Source organism: Vidua chalybeata, chromosome 2, assembly GCF_026979565.1.
Source record: "Vidua chalybeata isolate OUT-0048 chromosome 2, bVidCha1 merged haplotype, whole genome shotgun sequence".
NCBI classification, from domain to species: domain Eukaryota; kingdom Metazoa; phylum Chordata; class Aves; order Passeriformes; family Viduidae; genus Vidua; species Vidua chalybeata.
The window spans coordinates 90,834,691-90,862,283 of NC_071531.1; the positions used below are offsets into that span (position 1 = coordinate 90,834,691).

General features: G+C 37.7%; 1 protein-coding gene across 5 annotated transcripts; it reads right to left on the reverse strand.

The window, feature by feature from the left end:
- Window positions 1-347: 347 nt before the first annotated feature.
- MTMR6 (myotubularin related protein 6) lies at window positions 348-27,383 on the reverse strand. Of its 5 annotated transcripts, none has more exons than XM_053935444.1 (14): window positions 27,298-27,383; window positions 23,248-23,364; window positions 21,182-21,344; window positions 20,099-20,256; window positions 19,261-19,389; window positions 18,095-18,229; window positions 16,841-16,973; window positions 12,142-12,251; window positions 10,943-11,068; window positions 9,694-9,743; window positions 8,697-8,897; window positions 8,023-8,157; window positions 7,817-7,943; window positions 348-6,018 (listed from the first exon to the last, which is right to left on the reverse strand). In XM_053935444.1, the coding sequence occupies exons 1-14, from the start codon at window positions 27,319-27,321 to the stop codon at window positions 5,758-5,760; spliced, it is 1,869 nt and encodes a 622-aa protein (XP_053791419.1). In that variant the 5' UTR covers window positions 27,322-27,383; the 3' UTR covers window positions 348-5,757. The 5 variants fall into 5 exon arrangements, with proteins under 5 accessions (XP_053791419.1, XP_053791420.1, XP_053791423.1 ...); XM_053935445.1 differs by lacking the exon at window positions 27,298-27,383 and adding an exon at window positions 24,246-24,272; XM_053935447.1 differs by lacking the exon at window positions 348-6,018 and adding an exon at window positions 6,786-6,912.
- Window positions 27,384-27,593: the final 210 nt, after the last annotated feature.

The following is a 27,593-nucleotide window of genomic DNA, read 5'->3' on the forward strand; positions in this document are numbered from 1 at the left end:
ATTTCCTAACCAAATTTATTGTAGCCGTTGAAAACACTTATCTGGATAATCAAGTATGCAGTAATGGTAACAATAAGTAAATACCATACTCTCCTGACAGTTAAGTCCTAAATTAAGATCAGAACAGTGCCTGTAATTAACAGGCCAGCAGTCAATAGTCAGTAACACAAAGCTGAGCCAGTCTCCAGTATCTAAAAGCTAGAGAAGCATTCAAGAACTTAATAAATAGGTCAACTAATTTCTGTACAGTGTATCAGGTATGATTCATCCATAAAATGAAAATTTTCATGTTCACACACAATTATTAGAAATACTTATATATGTTATTATAAATATTTAATGTCCAGTTAGATTGGCAATATTAAGATCACTTTATTTTAAGCCTTATGGATTTTGAAAACACAAATAAAATACTTGTTACAAAATTCCATTTGCTAAAGTTTCTTCAGGAATATACATCAAGCATGATCCCAGCACACAGATAAACGACTTTTACAGACAGCATTACATAGAGCAATAAATGTTAGTGAAAAAGCCAGTCTTTCCAGATATTTTACAATGAAAAATTCTCTTTCCCTTTGCCACAGCTATTATTTGACTAAGTTTTTAATTTTTTTATTTAAAATAGCCATGTCTGAATTTAAAATGCGTAACCAAACCAATTGTGGAAGTCAACAGGCACTCAGAAGCCCCAGACGGGAGAGTAAGCACTATTTTTCAAGTTCACTAGCTCAGGGGTAAAAATCCCTGAGAGACAGAAATAATTGAATCCATTTTCTTTGATGGAAAGATGCTTGTCAAGGGACATTGTCAACAGGCAGATGTAAAGATAAACTGTAAGGCTGAAGAGCAATAGTAAGACAGAGCAAGGAAAGCAATCTGTAGTGCTAGGTAATGAGGAATGCTTGGTGGAGCAGCATCATGCGACTTCACCAAGGCTGCCTACTTGCAAGAAAAGCACTCAGCAGAAATATATGCAGAGATACAAAGCACAAGATGTGTAGGTGCTTGTCATTAACACGGAAAACAGTGTGTGCCAACACTATAATCCCACTTAGTTATAAACAGTACGCAACTGACCTCAAGAGTTAAAATACAAACAAGAATAAACAAGATATTGTACTCCCATTTCAACGACACCATCAGGACATTTATTACGTGAAGCCAGTAGATTAAGAAACACAGATCCATATGTACTTTCTGCTCCTCTATGCCAGTACAGAACTACTCAGCAATAAATGTTTAACAGACCAGGTCACTAAATTCTCTGGGACCTGGAAACTGATCTCAGAAACAGTATGCCTCTAACCTTCCACCTCAAGTCCCTGAGTTGCTGCTGGACATCAAAACAGCTTTACTGCTTCTACTTTATGAGTCATACCCCTGCAGTGTCCTGTTCCTTGCTACATGCTGTGACACAGGTCCCCAGCTACATCCCTTTCCTTAAGCCTGTTGTGCGTACAGAAGCTGCACCACTGAAGGATGATGCTGTGCTGATTTTCAGTGTTATTTAACACGGAGGCAGGTCAAGCTAGCTGCATCAAGCATGAGTTCATTCACTAAGGCTGCTGTGAGCCTTCAGAGCAGTGGAAGAAAGCCAGTCTCTCAGGTTATTGGAACATCCGGAGCATTAAGAAGCCCATTGCATCTGAAGGACGTCAAGCACCACAATAAGCAACACTAGGAGGAAAGTGTGGCATAAATGGTGAAAGCAAGTCCAAGCAGACTTCAATCTAAAGAATTTAATCCTAAAGTTAATATACATTTCACAACCAGTACACTTAGCCTATGATCAGCCACAGGTTTAAAACTATTAGCAAATAAACAGGAGTTTTAAGAGCAACCTTTAGGTTCTGACCTAAAGATCTATAAATACCACTGGGGGGATGATCTAGCTTGAAATCAGATTATCTTTAAACTAACTAGAAAGCAATCATGCTTACGAGAGGCCCTTACGCCAGTCACACTTGCTCCAGAACAGTGCAGCGCTCTAAAGAACAGATGTTGACAGCATGTACACTGTGCTATTTTAACACTGAGTTTCCTTATATTATTTATATCACTTCCTTAAGAGGACAGTAGTTAAAGCAAGCTACCCCAGCCCCACTTCAGCCCAACCGTGCAGCCAGTTTTATGCTCAGTTTACCAGAATCTGAGGAGCAAGTTCTCAGAGATTTGCTGATATGTTACTTTATCAAAAGGCCTCAGGAAAACAGCAACTAGAGAGGAAGAACACATCAGCTTTTCCAGCAAGGCATTCTCCACTGTGCTTACCCTGAGGAGGAGACACATAAAACTGTCACAGTTTGATTTGTGCTAGCTTTCCCTCTGCAAAACCATTCTATCAGGGCATTTGTTCCACACAGGGATGTAGAGTTTTGTGGAAGGACTGCTGTTCCAGTTCTCTAAAAGGACTCTCCAGACTTCAGGCTTCTGCCCTAGATTTAGGTCAATAGTAATTGGACATGTGTAGAAAATGCACAGGCTCAGTTCAGTGTTGCCTAATTAATTTCTTAGTCTGTTGATCTGGCAGTCGCTCTACAAAATAGAATAGTTGGATACTTAAAATTGTACTGAAGAATACCTTATGACACTAACAAGCCTCCCAAAAACTAAGCCCAACTCTTTTGGTATTAATGAAATAAATATTTTAAATTGCCTAGAGTACAAAAGTGAAATCAGTTTTCTCAGGTGAGACTATCAGCTTGGTTCATTAAAAGAAAAAAGATCAAGCGCAGCACAGAAAGTAGAAACCCAAAAACTTCACCTAAGGAGACTTCCTTAAGACAAAGCACAGAACTCACAGGTGCCAAAGTCTTGCAACCTATGGAGCAGAATCAAATGTACCAACTTTCTGTCTGGGACATTATATTCCCGATCAACTGGTGAGCATACCGACCACAAACTAATGTCTCAGCCTGAAAGAGAGAGTTCTGCACATTATTTTGATCTGTATGAGGTGCCTTTCAGTATGTAACTGCTCTTGGACTAGCACAGTCATGATGAAGCTCATCCACTGAAATTACAATTAAAATTCTTTCTGTTCCTAGGCTTCTGTCACAATTTTATAGTCAACTTGCTTGATTTTTTTTTAAATCCTTCTTGAAGGACACAGAATAGCCCCACTGCTGAGTCTTGCCATCCTGCCAAGCTTTCTGTTGGAGCTCACTTGACTACCATCTATTCACTGCACCACAGGTCCCATGTACTTTAGGTAGTTTTGGCTTAGGCCTAACAGCAAATGAGGAAAGACAGATGCCTCTCTGCAGGAACTTTCCTCAGTGGTGGTAACCCTGGGGGTTGAGCTGGCAGGGCTACCTGAACTTTACAAAGTGGCTGCTCTACAAAACAGCCAGATGAAACTCTATTTACATATTAACTGAAGTAAAATATTTACTTCAGATCAGGAAGTATTGTATTTTTTGATCAAGAAACAAGCTCAGCGCCTGAGTAGTTTTATGGCATTTTAGAGGTGACTTAACATGCTTACCGTGATTTAAAATAAAAACACATTCCAGTTCCTTTCCCTAAGAAGTGAATTCTGCCAATAAAAAGGACCTGAAGACTGAAATAAACTCCAAGTAACAGTACTGAAAGGGAACAGATCTTTTTGCCAAAACCCTTATATACAGGGGCATTCAGATGGCTGTTAAAGTAAAAACAACATACAATATTCGCAAAAAAGCTTAATATAATCTTTTGAGTCTATAAACTCTAAACAATAAATAGGAAAAGTGTACATGGCACACCAGAGCAGCTAAATATTAAAACAAGTACAAATTGGTAACACCTATATTGTCACCAATAAGTTTTGTTTCACTACTGTGATATAATACAAGCTTAATATACAAGGTGTTTTTACAAAGGAAAACCACAGAACAAATTTAATACAGAAAGTGAGGGAGAAGGGAAGACAATAAATAACAAGGCACAAAAATCTCTCTTCCTGCAACCCTGTAAGGCACCACTTGTGCAAACATGAAAGTATCAAAACCTGTAGTGGAGACATTCTAGATGTGTTTAAGTAATTGGATAATATATTTTAAATGTGACACTATGCTTATATCTTTGAAAATAAAAATGCTTATGTTTCAAAAATCAAATTAGTGAAATGGGTGAATTAATAGCCAAATATAAGAGTCACAGATGGTTTCTCCCAGACAGCTCCACAAGTGCACCTTGATCTTGACCTATACTGGCCTTGCTAAGAGTCCTAGATCCAATATGGTGCAGAGGGAAATGCTGCCAAATTATGTCAAATTGTGCACACCAGTAATTGTGACAAAACACACTTCAGGGATTAGGATGAGAATGAAATTATTTTCATTTGAAACCAAAAATTATTTAAATCAAGACATAAAAGGTCAGTAGCATTAATCTAACATAATTAGGGATCTTAATACCCAAAGTTATAATTCATACCTCTAAGAACCAGGCACCAACATTTTTCTTCCTAATTCTATTGCCTGCTCAGAAAATCTATCATGCGACAAATTTCAAAAAACCTTCTCCCTTACCAGAAGATAACAGTTACATAGTTAAGCATACAAACTGTAAATTTCTCCTTTTTTTTTTCTTATGTTCCATGGTCTCTACTGCATCCTGCTAGAAGAAGTTTTTGTCCTGTCTCCAAATACATAGAAATCTCCAGATACCAAAATGACTTTAAATATGCACAGGATGGACAAGTTTTTACAAGATGAGAAGGGTTTTCACGAATAACCAAAGTTTTCTTCTAATAAAACACTTAGGAAGCACTCAGTTTCTCATTAGCTTCAGACACGTGACTTTTTTTTTAACTTGGGAACAACTTTTTCCAGAAGTTTTGCTTGCATTCTTGCACCTTGAACAACACAGTAAACAATCTGAATGAACTTGATTATTCAGTTATTGGATAGTTTTGGTTTCTTATGTGGCATGTAACACCTAAATAACTTGGCACAAATCAAAACACTTAAGGTCAGATAACCTGCAGCTTTAATGATGTTCAATATACTGAGCTGCCAGAGAGGAAAATCAGGTCAATCTATTATATTTTAAACAACAGAGCAAAAGGAAAGAAAAACAGTCTCAAGTGATAAGTTAACATTCATATAGCTATTTGCTGAAAGGCTGTGCCAGCTTAGGCATGCTTCATTCTTTATATTCAGTCCTGTTTTAAGGGTATAAAAATTTGAGCAAATACAATGTAAACAGAGCCAGGTAGACTGCAGTAGTAAAGGACAAAATCATTGATCTGTCAGTTTTAAGGCCAACTATTTATGATTTGAAATATGTCATACTTTTCCATGGCACTTAATACACTGAAAGTTAGTACTGGGTGACACTAAGCGAGGGAATACGTATTCATATGAGATATATACATGTAGCCTCAATTCCTAAAATAGAAAGTTCAAGTTTTCTTGTCCAAATAAAATCAATTTGTGAAAGACCACCTGTGGTTTCCTATACTGAACAAAGTAATATTACTATTTAAATCAATTTAGTGCAAACTGACCTAAGTCCAAAGACATAACATTCCTTGATTTTCAGCCACTACTTACCAAATGCCCCTATTTCTTTCAAAAAGACAACTACATCTTTTTTCCCCCCCTTAAAAGAACAGCAAACACTTGACAACTAGCATGCTGTTCTAGTCTACATTAACAAAACTTGCTGATATACAAATCGTGCTTTGGTCATGCAGCACAGACCCATCCTGAAAATGACCCATCTCTCCATTTAATCAGTCTAGAAGAACACAGTGCCAGATGTCAATTAGCAGGTCATCCTGGCCACTCCGTACTCCAAGCTGACAACGGCAGGCTCAGCTTTGGAGAACTCGGACACGAGTTCGCTGTAGCGATTGTCTGCTGTGTTGCTGCCCTCTATGGTTCGCACGGCGTCGTTCACTGGCATCGGCGGCTGCTCCTTCTGGAAGCACGGAGGGGATTTCAGTGCCACGGGGGCAGGATGAGCCGTCTGCTCCTGTTCCTTCACAAGGACGGCATCTGACCGCCCGTTTCTCTGCTTTAATTTCTGAAATACAATGAACAGTTACTAACAGCAGGCATGACCCTTTACTGATGATACTGTGATTTTAAAGGAAATGTACCTTTCTTTTGCTGGGCCAACTCAATGTCTGCAGAACTCTGTTACACACCTTAGCTTAGGTATGTAACAGTACAAACATTAGGCCATTCCTTATTAATTTCTTCCCCACAGTTTACAGCTGATGCTACAAGCACTGCTGGCTTAAAATTTGCAGAAGGGCAGAAGACAAAGAACGCCTATTAATATCCCTAGAGAAGGACAGGTTATTCCAGGCTTGTCCCTTGTTTGGTTGCTATCAAGATGGAAATACTTTCTGGAGTAGAAGCAGAGGAAGACAGACCTTGGTATTGCAGCAAGCAGGGATCCTGCAATTTCTTAAAGACCAAGAGTCTCTTAGTGACAAAGCAGCTTGATATCTAAAGCCCTTCTATATTTCCTAAAAGCCTTCTAAAAGACTCTTCCTTTAGATCTAAAACATGCCAATACAGTTTGTTCAAATGCATGAATACTCTAAAATATGTCAACTAAAACACAGGAAAGGAGAAAAGGATGTATCCTGCCAGCTTGAGCAAGAAAATAGGAAAGATTAGGATTAAGGGATTCTTCAGTTACATGGTTTGGGTTGTTTGCTTGTTTTATTTTTAATTCAAACTCACTCACCCAGTAACTGTGAGGTTGCACTAGTTAACTGAACAGATTTGTTTGTTGATGTGTCTGTATTTTATTAGAACTGAGACTAAATCCAGTTCTTGGCATCAACTTTATATAGATGGAAACAGCAGTAGCAAAGTCGACATCAGTATTTCAAACAACTACATCTCATGATCTCTCAAGTGACAAACGTAGGCTCAGGTGAAGTTAACATCTTGGAATGAGGTTCTAGAAAATTCAAAGCTGAGACTTTACTTTCCCTCTTGCTTATTCTTTAGATTGCTTTTTGAGTATTCTTCACCTTGCTGCTTCAATTGTACAATATTTTTTAAATATAAAATGAATATTCGAAACAGTATTAGATTAAGTGACCTGCATTCCATTACTTTACAGTAGGATCAGTTTAATAAAATCTTTCCTCCTAGAAAAGCTGTACTTCCCCCCCCTTCCCCCCCCCAACATAATATACAGGAGTTGTGTTAACATTTCTGTCCACACACACGTATTAAAACTGATAATCAGAAGACTTCTGCATTCCTTAAAAGCCATTATTCTGAAGTTTCAGCACCTTAACTGACTGTAACAGAAGTACCAATCAGCCTTTCCTGGCTGTTTACTGCAGCACCTAGAAGTCAATGATAGACATCTGATCTCTGGATTAAGCCCTGTCTTCATAAAAACATTACAGTGTACATGACCCATAATTATGATGGCTTACAACAGCATGCACCTGCATATGAAGTTAAAAGAAGGACAATACTTACTCTTTCCATTTTAGTAGCTATAATAGAAATAAAACATTTTCAGTCTCCTTACTTTAGCAGCACAGCTGTAGCTACATGGATACCTTGTTATCCAAGACAGTTTAATATAGGCTAAGTTTCTGTGAAACTTGCCTTCAGTAAGGCTTTGATAGCAGCACTTCTACATAACAGAGCTCATTAATAAAGCAGAATAAAGAGTGCCTTAGAGCACTCATCATAGAAGAAAGCAGTGAATGTCCAAGTCACTATTACACAGAGTAAGTGACAGGCCATACAGCAGTGACATTCAGGTGAAAACCAGCTGCACTGTAACAACTATAATCTGAAGAACAGGTCACAAGGGCACACACTCATTTTGTAATACTTACAGCTTCCAGTTCTTTAATGTCTTCCTCCAGTTGTTTATTTTGCTCACTTGTATTCATGATAAAGTTGAACACAGACTGCCTGGGATGCATACTTCGATCAAACTGATGATACATATTTCTCCAAAACCTGCACAAAACAGATAGCTTTAAGTATGCAAGACAATGACAGAGCTGAAGAAAAGATAATATATCTTATTTAAACTTACTTAAAATTGAATGATACTGTGTTAGGCTCCAAAAGCGTTAGTTCTGGAGAAAAATCCGGATTATACAGAGGATTCTGATATTTCTTCTGTTCAGCCAAAAGGAATGGCCACAAGGAATAGGTCTTCTCTTTTAGTCTTAAAGCAAAAGGAGTTAGAGGTCAATACACTTGACTGCAAGCAAACAAGCAAAAGATAACTGCTTATGGTGTGCAAGTTTTGCCTACTTGAAACAAATACTTTTAAAATACAATGGAAGAGGAACTGATAAAAACTTCACAGGTATTTTCCAGCTAAATGCATTGAAGATATCTTACTAATACTTCTAAATGAGTAGTCTTGAACAGGTAAAAATTTTAAGGTATCCTAAAAAGAGACTGGGAGAAGAATTACATGATACCTCCTAACTTAAGCTTACCTACTTTTAGAGGGAAAAAAAAAACCAAAAAAAAAAACCACAGACGAGCAGGAAAACCTCAACTTTCCCTATGAAAAAGAAGATGTGATTTTCTACCAGAATTAGAAAGGCTGTCTTCAGCCTTGTTCCCTGATGCAGTTCAACATAGGTTTCAGTACTACCAATCCTTCCTCTACTCAGAGACTAAAATGAAGAAGATTCATGGAAGTTCTTAGTCTGCCAGAATAAACAAAAGACACATTACAATGTGCCTGCTTACTTTAACTCTTCTCGTTCTTTTTGACAGTTTCCAAGGAAGTTACCAAACTGGCATGAATGGACGTGTTCATGGATTTGAAGGAGGAAAGCTTCATTGTACTCAAAGGCTTGTGGAAACTGCTCAGTCAGATTCCACACACTTTCTAAAAACTGGGTGAACACTGGCGAGATCTCTTTTGGATCACCATCCAACTGACAACATCTGAAAAAGATTCCACAAACAGACTGAAACTGGTTTTAGAAATCAAGAAAGTCTTAGCTGCTATTGTTTTTAAATGACAGCACCTTGATTTGACGCTACCTTTGATTTGGAAATTGAGTGCCTAACTTCAAGAACTGGGGCAATTTTTGAATAGAAATAAGTCTATATTTGACCTGTTTTTCTGACTTTTAAGTAATCACACATCTATATTAAGTACAAAATAGCAACATAAGACAGTTAAGTTCCTTTGTGTCTAATACTGCCACAGTCAACATATGGAGTATACCAGCTACAAGCAAATTAATAAGCAGTAAATAGCAGCAAGGCTATTGTCATAGCTGATGACAGGTAGATCAAGGGAAAAAACAGAACTCTTAACATACAGGACTTCTAAAGGTAGGTGTGACTTCATCATCAAAGTAAACATAAATGCAAACTTATCTTTAAAGACAGCAAAACTATGTGTTTCATATTGCCTAAATAGCTGGGATGTAGCTTTACATTGGTTTTGCATTGTCTATACATTTTGGTGCAGACTTTGCTGCAGTCATCAGCTTCTGCGAGCAAGGCACCAGTAGCACTAACATTTATGTCTGCAATATAAATCAATTATCCAATAGGTATAAACTGCAATACACTGTAGACAGCAGAAGTGCCTTGTCTACTGAAAACAGCTTACTCATTGCTGAACTGGTGCAGTGTGGCTAGAAATGCAACATATACAAGCTGTCTTTTGTTTAAGAATACTTAGCTCAGTTTGCTGTATACACTTTACTATATCAGAGGAGTGAACTACCTGTCAGAGAATTTGTGCCCAAAGGAGATCCAGTCTTTCTCTATCAAGACCTAGAGGGTAAAAAAACCAAAATCTCATGTAAAATATTACTCAATCTTACACCTACAGTATTAACCCCACAGGTTATCAATATATTATACTGTAAATCTGAGTAGACTAAGTTACAGTAGAAACAACTATTTATCACTTTGTAGCTTCTCTATTTTCTTGGAAGCTTTTCACAAGATTCTCTAAATACATTTGTAAAAACTAGTAAAAAAAGTTAAGCAACTTGCTAATCAGGTAACAATTTTAAGAAAAATGTTGCATGTTCACTAGTAGATTATTAACTTTCTATGGCAAAGAATAAGAAAAATGTTAGTACTGCATGCCAGCTGTCATAATGTACATAAAACCAAATAATATATTCTTCCTAACATTCATAACAGTAAATTTGTTCATATCAACACTATCTTGTTTTATCACTTCAGTCACACTATCAAGCACCAAAAAGAACACAGCACCTTCAACTGAAATTGACAGAAATTCAACTGAAAGGAAGGATTAATCAAAACCCAAAAAGATTAAATTACTTCCCTAAAGATTCTCACTATTCACAACAAATTAATCCTATTCTAATTCTTCCTCAACTACACTTTCAGTGCTTGTAATACTTGTGGCAGTTTGTTCTAAACAATACACTGAATTAGTTTTATGTACTATCCTTGAGATGTTATCCCATAACACCTTGCCTTATCATTGCAGAACACTGTTGATGTTCCTAGTCTAAAATTTGGAATAATTGTACCGAAATTCTTCTCTCTATATAAAAAGATGAAAAAACAAAAGATTGCTTAGACATCTTTAAGTCTCTATCACTGGGGAAATTGTAATTTTTAGATTTTAAAAATGTTGTTTTACAGTAGCACAGAGCTGCTGTAATTTAGGATGTGTGCTACCTCACATAAGCACTTTGGAATCCTTCTATGTCATAGATAAGGGACTTGCTGGGATGCAAAAGGCAACCATTGCAACATTTCTGCAGGATGACTAAAGCAATCTACTATTTGTATTTCAGTTTTTTTGATTTTAAATATTTTCTTCAAGTAGCAAATATTTCTGTATGAAATATTTATCAATATACTGCAAATCTCATTTTACACTTTTAACTAAAAAAAACCAAAACAGTATGCTTGCTCCCTTTCACACTCAAACATTTTACATCCTTTCTTTACCAAGGAACAACTCAACATTGCAATGGTCTGCTTACCATGAATCCTTTGATTGTTCTGTAATAGGAATCTAGCAAGAGAGCTCCAAGGGAACAAACTTGGGAAGTCCTATCCCAGCCATCTGAACAGTGCACCAATACACTTGCACTCTCAACTGCTATTGCCTGCAAAACAGAGTTGTTTCTTAATCAATTTTCTTTTCTAGACAGAAGTAAAAAACTAACTAATTAACTAAATAAATAAAGAAGTAAATAAACTAAAAAATCTATTTTTATTTTCAACTCATACCATATGCCATCTTATTTAACAAAGCTAGAAAAATGTTTACTATGAGGAAAAGATTCAATAGGATCAGAAAGTAGGAACTTGTCTCCTTAGAAGTATAGAAAACTCCTTGAAAAGAAATTCCACTACCACATTTGCATGAACTTACCTCTACAGGGGTTCCCAGTTCTCTCTCTCTCCCTTATGAAACTAAATTTACAAGAAAACCTAACAATAATTAGATTACACATTACTGAGTATAGATTTAAAAAAAAAACAAACTACATGAACTCATCATTAAAGATACCACTCGTTCATCATTACGCTACATAAAAGTAAAGGCCTAGGAAATGCTCATTAGCTTCAGCTCCTGTTGGCTCAGGCATTTTTGAGGGTCATCATTAGGACAATCGCCCGCTTTTAACAGAGGTAACTCCTTGTTATTTCACGTAGCAAAAACAAAGATCCAGGTTTTTTCTTTACCCACTACCACCAGATCAAGCCCTTGGCTTCATAAGTGCTTGGCAAAGGCAATTGTTCCTCTGAATTATTCACAGAATCCTATTTCCTTGCCAAATGAGGTCAGAATAACCACCTTGGCTGCTCTACAATTACTGCCCCAGTTCAATTTTTCAGAGTACACTAAATAATAGTTTGTTCCATCCACCAGCAAACTGGTTACACTTTTCAAAAATACCTAGAGAACCAGAAAGCATAAGAATCCCCTTGTCTCCCAACAAGATGAGCAAACAGCATTCATAAAATCCCAGAACATTGGCTGGAATGTTTAACATCTCCAATCATAAAGAAACACATAATACTTTAACCATCATATTAAGTGCACTGATATATATACTAAACACCTATCTCCAAAAAAGTCAACTGCACATTTTTACACATTGAATAATATTAAGCATCATTTTTCTGGAGGAAGTCAACTTCCCACCAAATAAAGAAGCAGTATGCAAGTTACCTTGGCTAGGAAGACAGCAGCATCCAACACAGCTTTGATGTGACGCAGCCATCCAGAATTCTCCAGACCAGACAAAAAGTCATTGACAGACAAACCCCTTGTGCCACTGACTGAAAGAAACCAAGAGTTAAAAAGCCATAAGCAGTTGTAGCTACCTACACCCTGCCATGCAGAAAGAAGAATCATTTCATGTTGTATCCCCTATGTTCTAAGCTGAATGGTGGTTTCCAGAAAGCTTTCTAATCAAATGGTTAAGGGAGGGGTACTACAAAATGTTCTCCAGTCAGAATTCAGCTCTGTAGAACTATATAACCATGAGCTGCAAGAGTAAGATCTTTGTGGTTTTTTGACAAAATAACATTCCAAGTAAATACACAGGTTATCCCCACCAGGAAGCCTTACTCTTGTCACCATGGAAAGCAAAGCAAATGTCAAAGCCTCATTGGAAATACTTAATTAGTACTAGGAAAGTAGCTGCAACCAGACAATATACACAGTTCAAGAGTAGTCACTCTGCCAGAGTTTCGTCACCTCCACCCTGCACAGGAGAATAAAGTAAGTGCAGTACAAGAACACAGGGCTGAATTAAATCCACTGAGATTTTGTCTACCTTCACACTTGACACACTACATTTCAGATTCATCTCTACCATTCCTCACTAATATACCTGGATCCTCTAACAATAATGTCAATTCAGGGAGCAAGGAAGAACTCAAATTAAAGGAAAGATGCTTTGCAGTGTAGCAGCAAGAGATGCAGATGTAGAATGAAAGGTTCTCACACAGAACCAATTCACATGTAAAACAGATAACCTGTTTCTTGTACAATTTTGAATAGTAACTCACACAGTTACTATTCAAACATGACAAACTTCTGGAATTAAAAAAAAAGTGCTGGCTAACATAACTTCAGCTATGTGTAATTCTAAGAGAAGACACCCAAGGCTGCTAGCTATAAAAATACCTGCCTCTTCCACAGTGGAAGCCTACTTTCCACTACAGTTAACAGCTAGACTTGATGATCTTAAAAGTCTTTTTCAACCTAAATGATTTAATGATTATAAAGCATTGGGCCCCAGATAAAAATGCAAAGGTTCTGTAGATGAAAATCAGCAGTACGAATACAACAGTTGCAAAATCATCTTTATCTCTGGCCATGGAAGGAAGTGAGTCAGCAGCAAAAGCAGAGAACAAAATTTACCAAAACATTCTGTGATGCAGCTTCATATTCAATCAAGTCCCCTGCTGTAGTGAGGGCTATAAACTCAAATCACTGCCTCCAAGAGCTTTCCTGTACCTGCACTAGATGTTTCTCAGCTTTCAGTCAAACAAGTGCTGGTACACTCCCCACTGCTCAGGAAGATTCATAGTGCCAGGTGCTGATCAATACTAGAAGAATGACAGGCTTCCAAGTAAGTATTGCAGCACCTTTTCTAAAGTGCTTTTCTAAAGCACCCCACAGATCATCATCTACAAAACTACCTAGCAAACCACAGCCCAATGAGGTAACAGAACATCAAGAAACCCCAGGACAGAAGACCTACTTTTAAAGGTTAGTCTGTAAATATCAGTAAAAGAAGTAAAAGCAAGCTAGCTTTCCCCTGTCTTTTAAAGGCATCATTAGGCAAGAGTTCTGCTTCCAAAAGATCTGGCACATGGAGGAAATAGATGAGAATGTGAGCAAGCTGAAAGGATCAAGTCATTCTCTATACCAGTGGTTCCATACACTTGATCAGTCACAACAGTACACAAACAGGTCCACCACTCTGTGGTAAAGGAAAGAAATTGAAAATAGTCAAGTATCAGGAAATTCAAACATCTGCAGAGAAGGGACTGGACAGACAAAGCCATGGCTAGACGTATTCTTCATGGCAGCACACCTACACATTCTCTAACTTATGATTTACAGCACAAGCTTTTCAGCTAGAAAATAAACAGGCTTCCAGCCCTCAGTTTGTTTTCACCCAGATACTGCTGTCAAAATCTGCTTTTGATCAGAATTTTCAACTTGTCAGAAATATTTCACAACTAGTAATTCCCCTTTCTAGCTAGATTTCTAGATTTTTATAAATGAAGGCTCATAATAGATAGGAACACATATGTTGAGCCCCAGGAGTTACTTTCCATTTCTGTGAATTAACACAGGCATTTTTATACTAGCTGGTGATTAAATCAAATGCAATGGTACTGGTCTAAGTCTTATATGCTGAAAAAAAAGTTATTTTCCAGTTCCTTATGGTCTTTTAAAAGGTAAAACATGATTTATGGTACCATTTATAGTACCAGTCAGATAATTCAGCTACTTCACAATAAATAGGATCCAAGATAGTTCTGCTTATATGGATCCTACCATAAAAAACACAAGCCCTATGTGCACATGAGCCCCAAAACCTCAATGTTCCCTTGCTGGATTGTCGTTATTCACACTACTAGAAAAGCCTCAGACAGCAGTTCAGGAGGTGGCTAGACTTGCAGAGTGAAGCATAGCAGGTTGCAGGCAGGTTTTTTTTTAACAAATAAAAAAACCTAGATAATCCCTTGCCCTATACAGAAAACTCTATATAACTCACAAAACTCCCTCAGTTAACACACTTCCACCATCAAAATATACACAACAGATTGCAACATCTGCTGAGCCTTTTCCCCAAACATTTTCTGCAGAAACTCCCTCTTGACATACCCAAAACCCTTTTGCTTATCAATCCTTTCTGTTATATAACATTGTAATTTAAATATATAAAACATGAACTTTGTATTTAGTGTCACAGCTACAAATTTAGTCTATGTGAAGTTTCTCCCATGAGTGGTGTAGTCTGCTCATCCATAAGAGTCATCATGTTCACACTGAAGAAAACTATTTTAGAAAAGTTTTGAATCACTGCATGCAAGATATTTAATTAACAGCTGAATCCAAAATGAAGACTACACTGTAAATCCCCCTAGCATGCTCCATGTGCCATCACAAAAGGATGTTGGGAAGGATTTTGTCTCACATTCAGCTTGACAGTGGAATCTTTAGTTTCTGAAGGAAATCAGGCAGACAGACACAGAGCCAAGGAGCAGGACACACAACAAACAATGAATAACAGTTGTTTGTTATAAAAAGCCCAAACAACTGAGGGCAGTCTCAGTTACAGTGGTGCTTGAACAAACAGCGTCATTGGTATCACGCTCTGATTTGAGAACATTCAGTCCAGCACATTCAGGAGAAGTGAGTACACAGAAGCTAAATGGCATTTTCCTCATTTTAAGTTGTGAACCATTTTCATGGCATTTTCTTCCTGATCATTCCACTGATGGCACATTTCTACAAGGGGCTGAAGAGTAAATTATTGCAGACATCCCTAAATTTTAAGGGTCCTTTCTACCCCTGAAGATGCTTCTAAAGTGGCATTCAGCAAAACTCTAGTGAATCATACAGACTGAAAAGAGGTAAAACCACTGTATTCATTTACCAAAAAAACAAATAGAGATTACTCATTATTTTGTTCAACAGTGTTTAAACACACCGATTCTCCACACAAGGAAAAACTAAAACATATTCCGTACCCTTAAAGATACAGACACATATTTAGTAAGTATTGCTGGTGGGATGCCAATTCAAATGGAAGGAATATGAAGTCTGTGAAGTTTAACTGTGTGATGCACACACTTCTGCATCAGACATTATTACATAGGAGCAAGCCACTTAAAAAATTAAAACAACAATTAAGTTTTATTAGCTAGTTTCCTAGAATTGAACGTATTAGTAAGAGAAAGGGGGATTATGACAAATCTAAAAGCTCAAGCTCAGGATCATGCTTCTCATCTTTCCTTTAGGAAAAACACAGGCAGGAATAACCAGAAAGATCCATATTATCAAAGCTCAGCAGGATTCTGTGCACAGTGCCTGAAGAATAGGTTAGCAGAACATCCAGGACCAATGAAAATAAAGATTACATCACTAGTCTGTAAGATTTCTTGATCAATGTAACATCATGTCTTCACCAAAACAGGCTTCCATACAAGTGTAAACCTTCTCTGTCTCTGGAAATACTTGCATAATTCTGGAAGCCAAGCACTTACACATGTATTGTGTGTCAGGTGTGGAAGCCTCACTTCTGCCACTGTATTCTAATCTCAGAATCCACAAAATGTCTTAAATTTTCTCTCAGCTGTCTACCTAAAAAAAATATTAACAGAATTATGAACACAGTTCTGCCTCTCCATTTTCACCACCAGGAGGCAGGCAGTGGTATGGTGAAGTGGCTCACGTTTCCCCCTGCCCCCTTCTCTACAAATATCTACAAGCACACAAGTGGCTCACCAAGTTAAAGAGCTGAAATTTTGTACAGACCATATGCTCACTGTGAATTCCATGGAACAAAGTGCCCCTTGGAGAACTGATATTCTGTAAATGAAAATATATCAACAGGCACACACTTGGAAAACAAGGCAGTCTTTCTGACACACTAACAAAGCTCACTGAAGACAAATGTGCCATTCAATTTTCTTCAAAGTAACTCCATTCAGTTGGGTTTACAGTTTGAAGGTCAAGGTTTAAGGTAATTCATTACCACAGAGCACATCAAACTGGTACTAAACACAGAGCTGGAATAACCATAGAAATGTCAATGCCGTTTGTGTAACCTATTATTAAAGACTTCAGAAAAACACTTACCTGTTGTCACATACACTATTTTAGTACAGTTAAAACATACCTTCCAGGAGTTTTTGCAGGCTAGATCTCATTACATGAATATTTTCAATGCCAACAAACTGGAACCTAATGTTTGAGTAGTTGTCTTCGTTCTCATAGCCCTTCCCAGCAGCTCTGTTAGCCATTGCATTAAGCTAAAAAGAGGAAAATAAAAATACTGAAAAACATTATTGGAATAAAAAAAATCAAATTAAGAAACAAAAGTCAAGCAATTTCAATTGAATACATTGGGAAGAAACCCAAAAGAACACATAGTATAAACAGATTCTAATATAGCTTGTGGCAAATCAGCTTAAAAACACTGAAGTATAAAAAAAGGACAGTATATACATATAAAAAAATAGTCTATATTTAGACCTGACATGTCTGAATAATGCATTTAGTAATTCCCGTTCCCTTCTCCAGATTCCTAAGTAATAAGCCTTTATTTGTGTCCAAACATTTCTGAGTAAAGACACTACAAACATCCCACCTACAAAGGAAAGAGTAAGACACAAACATTTTCAGCTCCTGTGTTCAGACATTTGAGTGAAATTAATACTAACTGAAATGAAAATGGATCTAAAGAGTGAAAATTAGCCACACATTATAATACAGGTAGTAACATACTTTAACTTAATAAAATAACATAATTCAGTTTAATTAGAAAGTGATGAAGTATGATGGTGAGGCACTAGAAAACACTGCCTAGGGAAGTTGTGGATCCTCGAAGTGTTCGAAGCCAGATTGGATTGAGCTCTGAAGAATCTCTTCAGAGGCTGGAGATGATGTTTAAGACTTCTTCTAACTCAAGCCATTCTATGATGACCTCAAAATGCCAAAACAGAATTTCCTCTACTTCTTCATTTCTGAGACAGTTTGTACAGATCACTTACACAGAACATAGTACTCTCCCCCATTCCAAAAGAAACCACATCACAGCTCACCATTTCACGAATTTAATTTCAAACAGTTAAAATTATCTGGATCCCACTCAACTGTTCACTTCTAAACTATGATTTAAGTATATTTTTAAATGCCCCTCTCAAAGTGTAGCAGTATATTCAGAGAATACTAGCTGAGTACTGGGACAGGTTCAACTTCTTTAAGAAAGCAAGTAATTAAAGCACCTGAACAGAGAGGCCTAACCTTATCTTTACAACATTTTTGCTCGTGGTGGACTCCTACTTGGCTCCAAATTTTTCAGAATTATATTGTACCCCTGCACTCTAATATTCAGGAGGAGAGGCTTGTCTGCAGCACCAGAAGTACGTACCTTGGGCCTGGTGTCCATGACATACATGTAGCGATTTGAAGGATTTGCTTTACTGATGGCTTGCAACATGTGCTCATCTTCCAGGCACCTGGCACTGAAACCTGAGAGAGGTTGACTGCATCTGCAAATTGCAGCCTGCCAGAAACAACAAAGAACAAATCAGCATCACTTTAATACCTGTACTTGAAGTGCTTTGCAAAATCTCAAAAGACACTGAAACAAATTGTTTCATTTAGCAGACAGCACCAGCAAACTGAATAAAGTTCAGGTGTTCCAACTTTTTAAGCACATCCCTTGGAAACGCTGAAACACAGTATCTACAACTTAAATCTAAGGATTCATCAAAACTGTTTTTCAGGTTCATCTTCATGGGCAAGGTATCAGTTTACATAATTGACATAAAAACTCACAACAGTACAAGCTGGGAAAATGATATTTTAGGAAAGCAAGCGACTCCCTTAATATGGAATTAATTATGCGTGGTTTTACTAATGCAGTCATGATTTTATTACTGCAAGTGCAATTTGTTATCATCTAATGTAATTTTCAATGATATGTTGTATTTCAGAAGGTATCAGGTACATCTTCAATTATTCAAATAATGATGTAATTATGTTCAAATCCATTTAGTAACTTCACATCCATCAGAAAAATTCTTTGTCACAGCAAGGTGACAGTACTCCTTCCACTGCTGAGACAGGTACATGCTGCTTTACACCACCCTCTGCAAAATCTTATTTCCTACCCTGTAGAATTTTTTTAGCTTGTAAATAACTCCTTGAAGAACCAATTCTATTATTTTGTTAGCTCATCTGTTTGGGTTTTTTCCCCTACCATTTTGACCTAACAGATTTTATTCCTGACACATCAAGGGAGACAGATCCCTTAAGAGAAAGCTATCCTCAGTTACCTTAACGTTAGTTTTTGAAAACTTCAGTACATTCAACTGATTATCAACTGATTACTTAAGGTTTTCTTTTAAACTGGCTAGGCTTACTCTGCATCCTGTTAGGCACCACTGTGTCAGCTGTATTCAGGGTTATCCTGAGTCACATCCTTGCCATAGAAGTCACTGTACTTGAACCTCCTCACCAACCCTTGAACTACTGCCAAGTGTTGAGAAATACTTTTCAGCACATTTACAATAAAAGAAAGCCACACTATACCTCTTTATTTTTATGATAATATGACAACACTGGGAATCTTCCTTTGCTTCTGAACTTGGAGCTACCAACAATTATAGGCTTGCTTGCAGTTCTGGGAACATAAAGTTCTCTAGGATACGTTTCACAAATCTGAAAGACACAGACACACAGAAAGGATTTTATAGGCAAGACACAAAGCCAAACCTAGTTTTATTGTATTCAATTTGAAAGATGTAAGGTGAATTAAGACACAAAAGATAAACACTACTGTGTTTCTTTATACAAATAAAAACAACTCAAAGGAAAGGAGACGAGCCATGGATTAAAGTAGTACAAACTGGTATCCAAGTTACACAGCCAAGCATCACCATACCAGCATTCACTCTCAAGAATGAAACTCTGCAGTAGAATGCTAAGAATGTGTTTCAAATAAAATACTGAAATTATTTCCCCATTTTTAATACTTGCAGACTACAAAGTGAGATGAAACCTAATCTCAGAATCAGCCACACCACCACAACCAGCACTGCAAAATGCTAAAGTAGAATCCTGCTCAGGTAAGAAAGACATAACAAAGCTGTAGAGCGCCAGAATCACTGGGGCTGGGCTTCAAACAGGTGAGCATCTCTCAAAACAATCCCAAAGAACCCACGCATCCATGCACACACGCTCTCTCAATGATGCCTTGGAAAAACCTCAATTAGGAAGCTGTGAGATTGCTCACTGATTAAGGAGTTAACTCTACCTGCAAGTTTTTGCTTATATTGCAAGCCAACTGATTCCACAGCAATAAGTTGTTTTCTATAGGCCTCATCAGAAACAGATGCAGAGCAAAATGTGTTTCCATTACAACACTTACCTTGTAATCACGATTTGCATCAGACAACTGCCAGTAATCATTTGGCACTCCCATTCTTTTATATTCTTCTGCTAGATCAATAAGCTGCCAGCCTTTGACTTGCTCAGATTCATTTTGTTTTGGATTATAAGAAAAGGCATACAGTTCTTCGTATTTTGCTAAAAGGTAAAGAATATGTAGAGAGAATATGTGGAGAGAAAGTCTTGGGCTTCAAGATTCACAGAAGCAAGAGTAAATAATAGATACTTGACATGCTTGAAATACCTATTCTGCAACTATCCTACAGTTAACTGACATTTACAGATACTTAGTCAGAAGTAGGTGATGAAAGTTTTCCTGAGTGTGCTTGACCTATTTCAGAAGAGATATTTCTAAAGCCATAATGGTCACAAAATGAAGACTGACAAACTTAAGGCAAAAGGCAAAAGAATTATTAGAAGACTTCACAGGATCTGAAAGAACAAACTGTTTTGGGAGGCAAGAACTAAAATTTACATCTACTGACCTTAAAAAAAGGAGGTTTTAAAGTTTCCCTTAAAAAAGAAATTCTTTCAAAAACTTTGTTTTTCCTAGTATGTTATTTACTTATGACAGATGACATTTTGCACTGTTCTAAGCACAAAGCAGAAAATGCAAAAGACCATACTGACAGATGTCTCTTGTAAAGCTGAACTGGTAACGTTATCCTAGCATCAAAATTTCAGCTTTATTTTTGAAACTGCATGAAATTACTAACAACTGATTTGCTTAGTGGGTTTTTAATCTATGGAACACACAATTAAGAGAGACTATACACATTTATATTCAGAATTTCAGGAACAACACTAGAAATGCAAAAAAACATATAGGGATCTCTCATTCTGTTAAGGAATACCAGTGACATACAAAAGCCAGACAAAACAGCTTCTGAATTTTTATACTGATTAATATTTAATCAAAAAAGCCATTTATATACCAAACCTATGTGAGAGGTTATGTAAGAGATCTTTAAAAAAATAAATAGAAAATACATGGTTTACACACATACACCCCAACTTGTATCCATGCATATACTGTGAAGTCTTTTCCAGCTACAAGAATTACCTGTTCTTGAGAGCTGAAGCAAAGAATTATAAATGTCATGACAATCTCTCTCTCTGGGTACAACAAAGTGAACTATCCTGAAGTTCTTGCACTGGATGACAAGGGGGCAGCCAGAAGTAGTCAAAGGAAGTTTTTCTACTGCAGCAATGTGATGATGTAGTATCTGTGACATACAAAAACAGAGTAAGCTTGCTGAGGAAAAATAAGAACAGCATACTACTTAGATCAGCAGATGCAAGACAACACACTAAGCAATGCTGAATATGGATTTTGACTAATTTTGTCAGCCAGTTATAAAAAGAAATACATTTAGAAGCAGAAATCCAAGAATGGCATTTTGATTAGGATACTAAAATGTATAAAACCTTCATTAACCTCTTCTGTCATTTTGAAGTGTCTTTCTAAGCGCAAAACTGAGATATAAAACTCCACTGTAGTCGTTCAGTTTTCTTTTAGCTTTGTTAACTGATAGGCTTATATCTCATTAGACAGTGTCCAGACAGGATATCTATATTTTTTAAGGATCTACAGAAATATACTTCAGAATTTTCAGACAAAATAAAGGAAGTAAAGGAAAATAATTCAATGTATGAAAGATACCGGAGATCCTGAGGATTTCAAAATTCCAGTATTTAACAGGTACAGATGAAACAGAGATAAGAAAAATATCTCCTATGTTACCTACTGTATTAGATAAACATGACAGTTTTTCAGCTATATGTTTATGACCACTTTGGCAGCACTGTCACAGCAATGGACATACAAAAGCCCTCCACAGATTTACTGTGTGGCAAATCTACACAAGATTTATGTAAATACATAGAAAGTATCAGCTGTTTAACTCTGGGAAGAAAAGCACAGATAACATTACCTCAACTGAACAAGATGTTCTTGACAGAATTTCAATTACCTCACTGAAGCAATCCAATCCTCTTAAACACTGATCAAAATTTGACAGGCATCTGAAAACTATGCTGCCAAACATGCTTTTACAATGCATGTTTACTATCTTGGAGACATTATGATAATTACACCTGGTACTTGCATTATCATCAGAAATGCAGTACTTGGAGTATAGGTTCAATTTCCCCAAAAGGAAACCTTTTAATGTAGTGCATAGGGAGATGCAAGCAAGTAGTGCTTCTGACTCATGCTGTCCCCAAAAACCCATTTTGTATGAAAGGATATCAGTTTGGTTTGTACAAAGTTGTATGTTGTATCCAAGAACAAATAATAGAAAAATGAATTTTCTTGAAAGAACAATGAGGCACTTAGATAACCAGGATACAGGATTAAGGGTAATCAAGAAAATACACCTACAGGAAAAAAAATTAACAATAGCCAGGAAGATATTACATCCTGGAGGATGGAAGACTTAAGGCACTAGCTCAGGTGAGGTGGCTGGACTCCAGTGGGAGCCACAGCTTGATGTCCATATGTGTGCCATCAGGGCACTAAGCATAAAAACTAATGGGAAGTACTGTACCAGCCAGCTTTGACTGCACAACACTGGTACTGATCAACAAGAAGCTGCAGCCCCATCTGAAACCTTTTATTCCAGAGATGAATACTTGTGAAGAAACAGCTGCTTACTGCTCTAAAAAAGTGCATACTATCTTCAATATTCCCCAAACCTGAGATCTTAGAATTTTTGCTATCTCATTTAACCTAGACAGAATCTAATTACAAGGTAAGTTAATTCTGAAATTTTAAAACTGATGCTTAACCTATGTATCAGTCTCCCACTCCTGCCTCAGAATTATGGTGTAAGTCAGTTATTTAAAGAAAACCACCACACATGCATTCAGAAATACAAGTGAAAGCTACAGAAGAAATTATAGCAGCTTGAGGAAAAGTCATAATATTCAACATGACCTGATTTCAACTGCAGCAGTGTCACGCAAGAGCATAACCTGTGAATTATTAACTTATTATGATACCATGAAGGAGGAGAGTAGAAAGAACAGCTAAGAACATTTTTGTAAACAAATTCAACCTTAGATCAGGAAGAAGAAATGCATCTGGAGAACTCATGCCTATGAGCCACAAGCATTCATTATCCTTACCCACGTCTCTCTCTGGCTTGAATCTATGAATAACAGATGAGTTGCTGTAAGGTACAGAGTTCCCGTCAGTGACTTATTGCTCGTGCTGAACCTATCCAGTAATTTCACCTGCTCTACCTGTAACAAAAAAGGGGAGGGGGGGAATAAAACTTAAGTTTGAATTTCTGCAGAAATTTAAATTCTAACTGAGCAAAGGCTCTGTCAGTTGGTGCAATAATTTTGAAAATGGTAGGAAACATAACACAGCACACACACAAGGCTATTCAGGCCAAACTAGAGTGGTCACAAGCTTTGAGACCAACTAGTTCAAATATCCTGTTTCAATACAAAAGCACTGAGCTTTTTTTTTTGTTTCATTTTTTTAAAAAGTAAGAATTATTGATTACTAAGCTTTTAGGCTGCTTCCCCAAAACATAGCAAACACACATTAACAATTTCCGGGTATTGAGATGCCAGCACTGAATTAACAGCTGATCTCAGCAACACGCTTTATTAGCTGTCTGCACACTCAAAGACATAAAGATTATGCTCTCCTGACTTCCATTTTAGCTATGTACTGTCTTTTATAAATTCCCCAACTTCAAAAATCAATATTATTATAACCTTGGCTCATAGTCAAAATACATTCTTAATGAAATGTAAGCATTATACTAATAATTACAAAAACCTCCTAGAAATTCAAGGACTGTGCTGGCATTTAAAGAAGATAATTCATGCTTGAGGCTCGCAAGGGCCAACAAGTCCTTCTGGTATTCTATCAACACTGCTACATCAATCTTATGGAAAATATTTCAAAAGAAAAACTATTTCTAGATAGCCTGTATTTTATCTGCTCCTCCAAACTCTAGGCTCCACAGAGTGCTCTATTTGAAACAAGCATTACAGGATTCTTTGCATAAAAGAACAGGAAAGGAGTGTAGCAAATGGCTTATCTCCACACATTCCTCTATTTCTTGGCAGCATTGCCTCATTAATGCCAAGTTAAAGCTCTGTGCTACCATTAAATGCATGGCAGAACTCCAAAAACTTCCACACCAGCAAGACCAGCACCCAGAGGAGGCGACAAGGAGAGCCCACCGTTACTGTGCTGATATTAAGCCATTTTTAATTCCTATGTAGAGATGTATTTACCTACAAAAAGCACATACAAAAACAGAAAAAAAAAAATCAGGTATTTCTTATAGTCTAGAAATGTCTAATTTTGCTTTTGAAAGTTAAAAAAACAACTTAATGAATATAAAACATAATGAAGGAAATACATACTAGAAGTCAGCACTATGATAATATTCCAGATTTCAGTTTAGAAAGCAAAAAAAATTGGAAACTAGAAGCATCAGTACATCAAAATATATCATGCTGAAACCACCAAGTCCTCAGGTATAGAGTAGCATAAGCGAATACACTACAGCCAAAACAGAATCCGTACTGGGCAGATCTGCAGCAATAATTGCTCCAGTACCTGGCACTGCACCTCCCCAGCAAAGTGAGAAGTGCACAGAAACTGCCCCAGCTTTGCTCCAGTAACACAACCCACAAAATCCTGGCATGCGAGGTTTCCTTCTCCTCCATGTAATAAGGCAGCTTTCCTCAAAGCTGTATTTCTACATTGGATGAGCACAGGTATTAGTGCTCCAACTTCCACTTACCTAGGTAAAGTCTACAAGAATTCTGAAAGCAAAGTCATAAATAAACTTTTCTTAAAGACAACTGAGTTAGATTCAGCCTCCATAGATGACACATTCATTTAAACTTGACTCAAACCAGCTTAAATGGGTACTCAGCTTATGATACACTTTTTTCTTTTGCTGGTTGATTTGATTTAGCAGTCAAACTAAGCAAAACTTCCCATCTCCAGGAGAAAAAATATCCATCAGTATTTTCACTAATACAGATTTGACTTCAAATATGCAAACAGGTTTGACTGAAGAATTTTCAGTCTTTTCTACCACAGTTTGCTTTAAAACATCCTTAAGGATACTATCAAGATTAACTGTACAACCACATATTCTTTACTTCACCACCACATTTGATAAACTGAGTTTGATCATTTGTTGCTACTTAAATATAAAACTCTCAGAAGTGATTTTTAAGTTGGCCCCACTTCCTTATTCAACATAAAATCTGTTGGACAGTTTAATTTCATAAAAACCTACACTCAATTTCAGGTAGCTGTGTGGACAGTTCTAAAGAAATTTTAATTTCAACATTCCCAGCAAACTGAAGTTGGAGGAGGTACAAGACCTATTCCATCACCTTCTCCTTAGGGATAAGGTGCCCTGCACAGCAGTTAATTTATGCAAGACTGCACTGTTATTTCAAGTGTATTTCACTATGACTTAACTAAAGTTAAAAAACAGGAATGCCATCAGATTAGAAAAAGCAGGGATGTCTCAGAACAGCTGGCATGAGCTCCAACTTGAACCCACACACAAAGTGAATCTTCAAGACCCGCAGTGCAGGTTGTACTTTACTATTCTTGCTTCCTATATGCTTGCCTATCCACATTTTAATCAATCTGGATATTCCATAAACCAACAGCTTACAAAAAGCTAAGCGAGCAACACAGCTGTAACAAAAGAAGTATCGCACTATTTCTTACCATGACACTGTTTTTTTAGAATGTATAATTTTTTTGGTATGAACGATAAAAATAATCACTCCAAGTAGTGTCGTGGTTTGACATGGAAGTGGTAAGTCTACATGACAAGTAGTAAGTCTTTTATGTTAAAAATTCTGTTCAGAGCTCATTTCTCTCTTCGGTTCTATTGCTACATGAAGTATTTTTTTCCCCAGTAGGGCCCCAAAAACACAATGCAGAAATACAATCACCTGCAGATGCAAAGAAGCCAGCAACCTGCAGCCCTTCTCGTCTCAATTTCAGGTCTGAAACTTAAAACAGATCCTCTGATCATCAAGACTCGTTGGCTTTAGTCTGGCTTTCATTTTGGAATCAGCTACTGACTGTAACAGTACAATATTAAGTTTCTAAACAAGGACTTTCATGTTTGTAAATAAACAGCTGATAAAGAAACTTTATCTCCAATCTGTCAGCGTGATGCAAGACTAATAAAGAGACACTTATGGTAGTTTCATCAGAGACCTTTCTGTTTCACATATACACATGTATATAGAAAATAAAAGCAGCTATACACATTTATATAAAAGTTATGTAAGTTATTACTCGATTTGAAAGCCCTTTCCTTTATGTAATTATTGGTTGTGAATCTAGTACTGGGACATGAACTATGAATACTCCTTTTCTAAACATATCTATAAAGCTACTTTAAAGTCAGACTACCAGGTTCAGGAATGAATCACAATTCCCAGGACCCAACAGACAGGGAGAGTCTTTTCATCAACCTTTGCAGTCAGGGATGATGAGCAAGGTGAGAAAAGTACTGTTAGAAATTTAATTCTATAGAAGCCGTGACTTAAAAACTCATTTAAAAATTAGTCACAAGAAGAGAAACCTTCCTTTTGCATCTTCATTGTACAAAGAAGACTAACACACTAATAATGGGAAATAAAAGCCATAGAAGTCCACAATGTCAGCTTGGCTGACATATTATTTAATAGCTTAACACATTAAACAGGCACTGACGGCCTGCGTATTTAACAACACACGCTGGAATATTCAAAAAGGAGAAAACAAATCGGTTGTTTTCACAACAGATTTGCCTCTAAAACTAGAAAAAGCTGCACGGAACTATAACCAGAGCGCACAAAACAACTGCAATCCCCTCCCAGCTCGCTTTTCCTGTTCCCCACTCCACCACAAAAACCCCTACGCCAGGATTTTTAGCGTCTTCCCCTTATTACAGACACGGGGCCACACTGGAGCAGCACGCCCATAGCCCTCCACCCCTTCCAGCGGCACGGGCCGCTCCAGAGCCCATCGCGGGGAAGCACCGGCCACAAAACAGCAGCAGGGAGGGAAAACAACAACGCCCTCGCCCGCGGCGGACGCACCGGGCTGGGCGGGCCCTCCCGGCCCCACAGTTACCCCTGCTCCCCTGCCGCGCCTCTGCCGTGCCGCAGCACCAGGAGTACCTTGGTGGTGCGGATGTGCTCCATGGCGGTGCCCGCTCGGCCGCAGCCGCCTCCCCCCGGCGCCGCCACAGAGCCGGGCCGGCGGCCGCTCCGGCTGCGCTTCCGGGGCGGGGCCGCGCCGGCAGCGGGGCGGGGCCAGCGCCGCGCGCCCCGCAGCGCCCGCGCGCGGTCAGAATGGCTGAGGGGCGGGAATGGCTGGAGGGCGGCGTGGGAGAATGGCGGGGGTTAAAGAGGTGACTGTAAGGAACTTCGAAGGGAAAACACGGTTCTTACTCCCGGGTGGAAGGCGGTCGGCG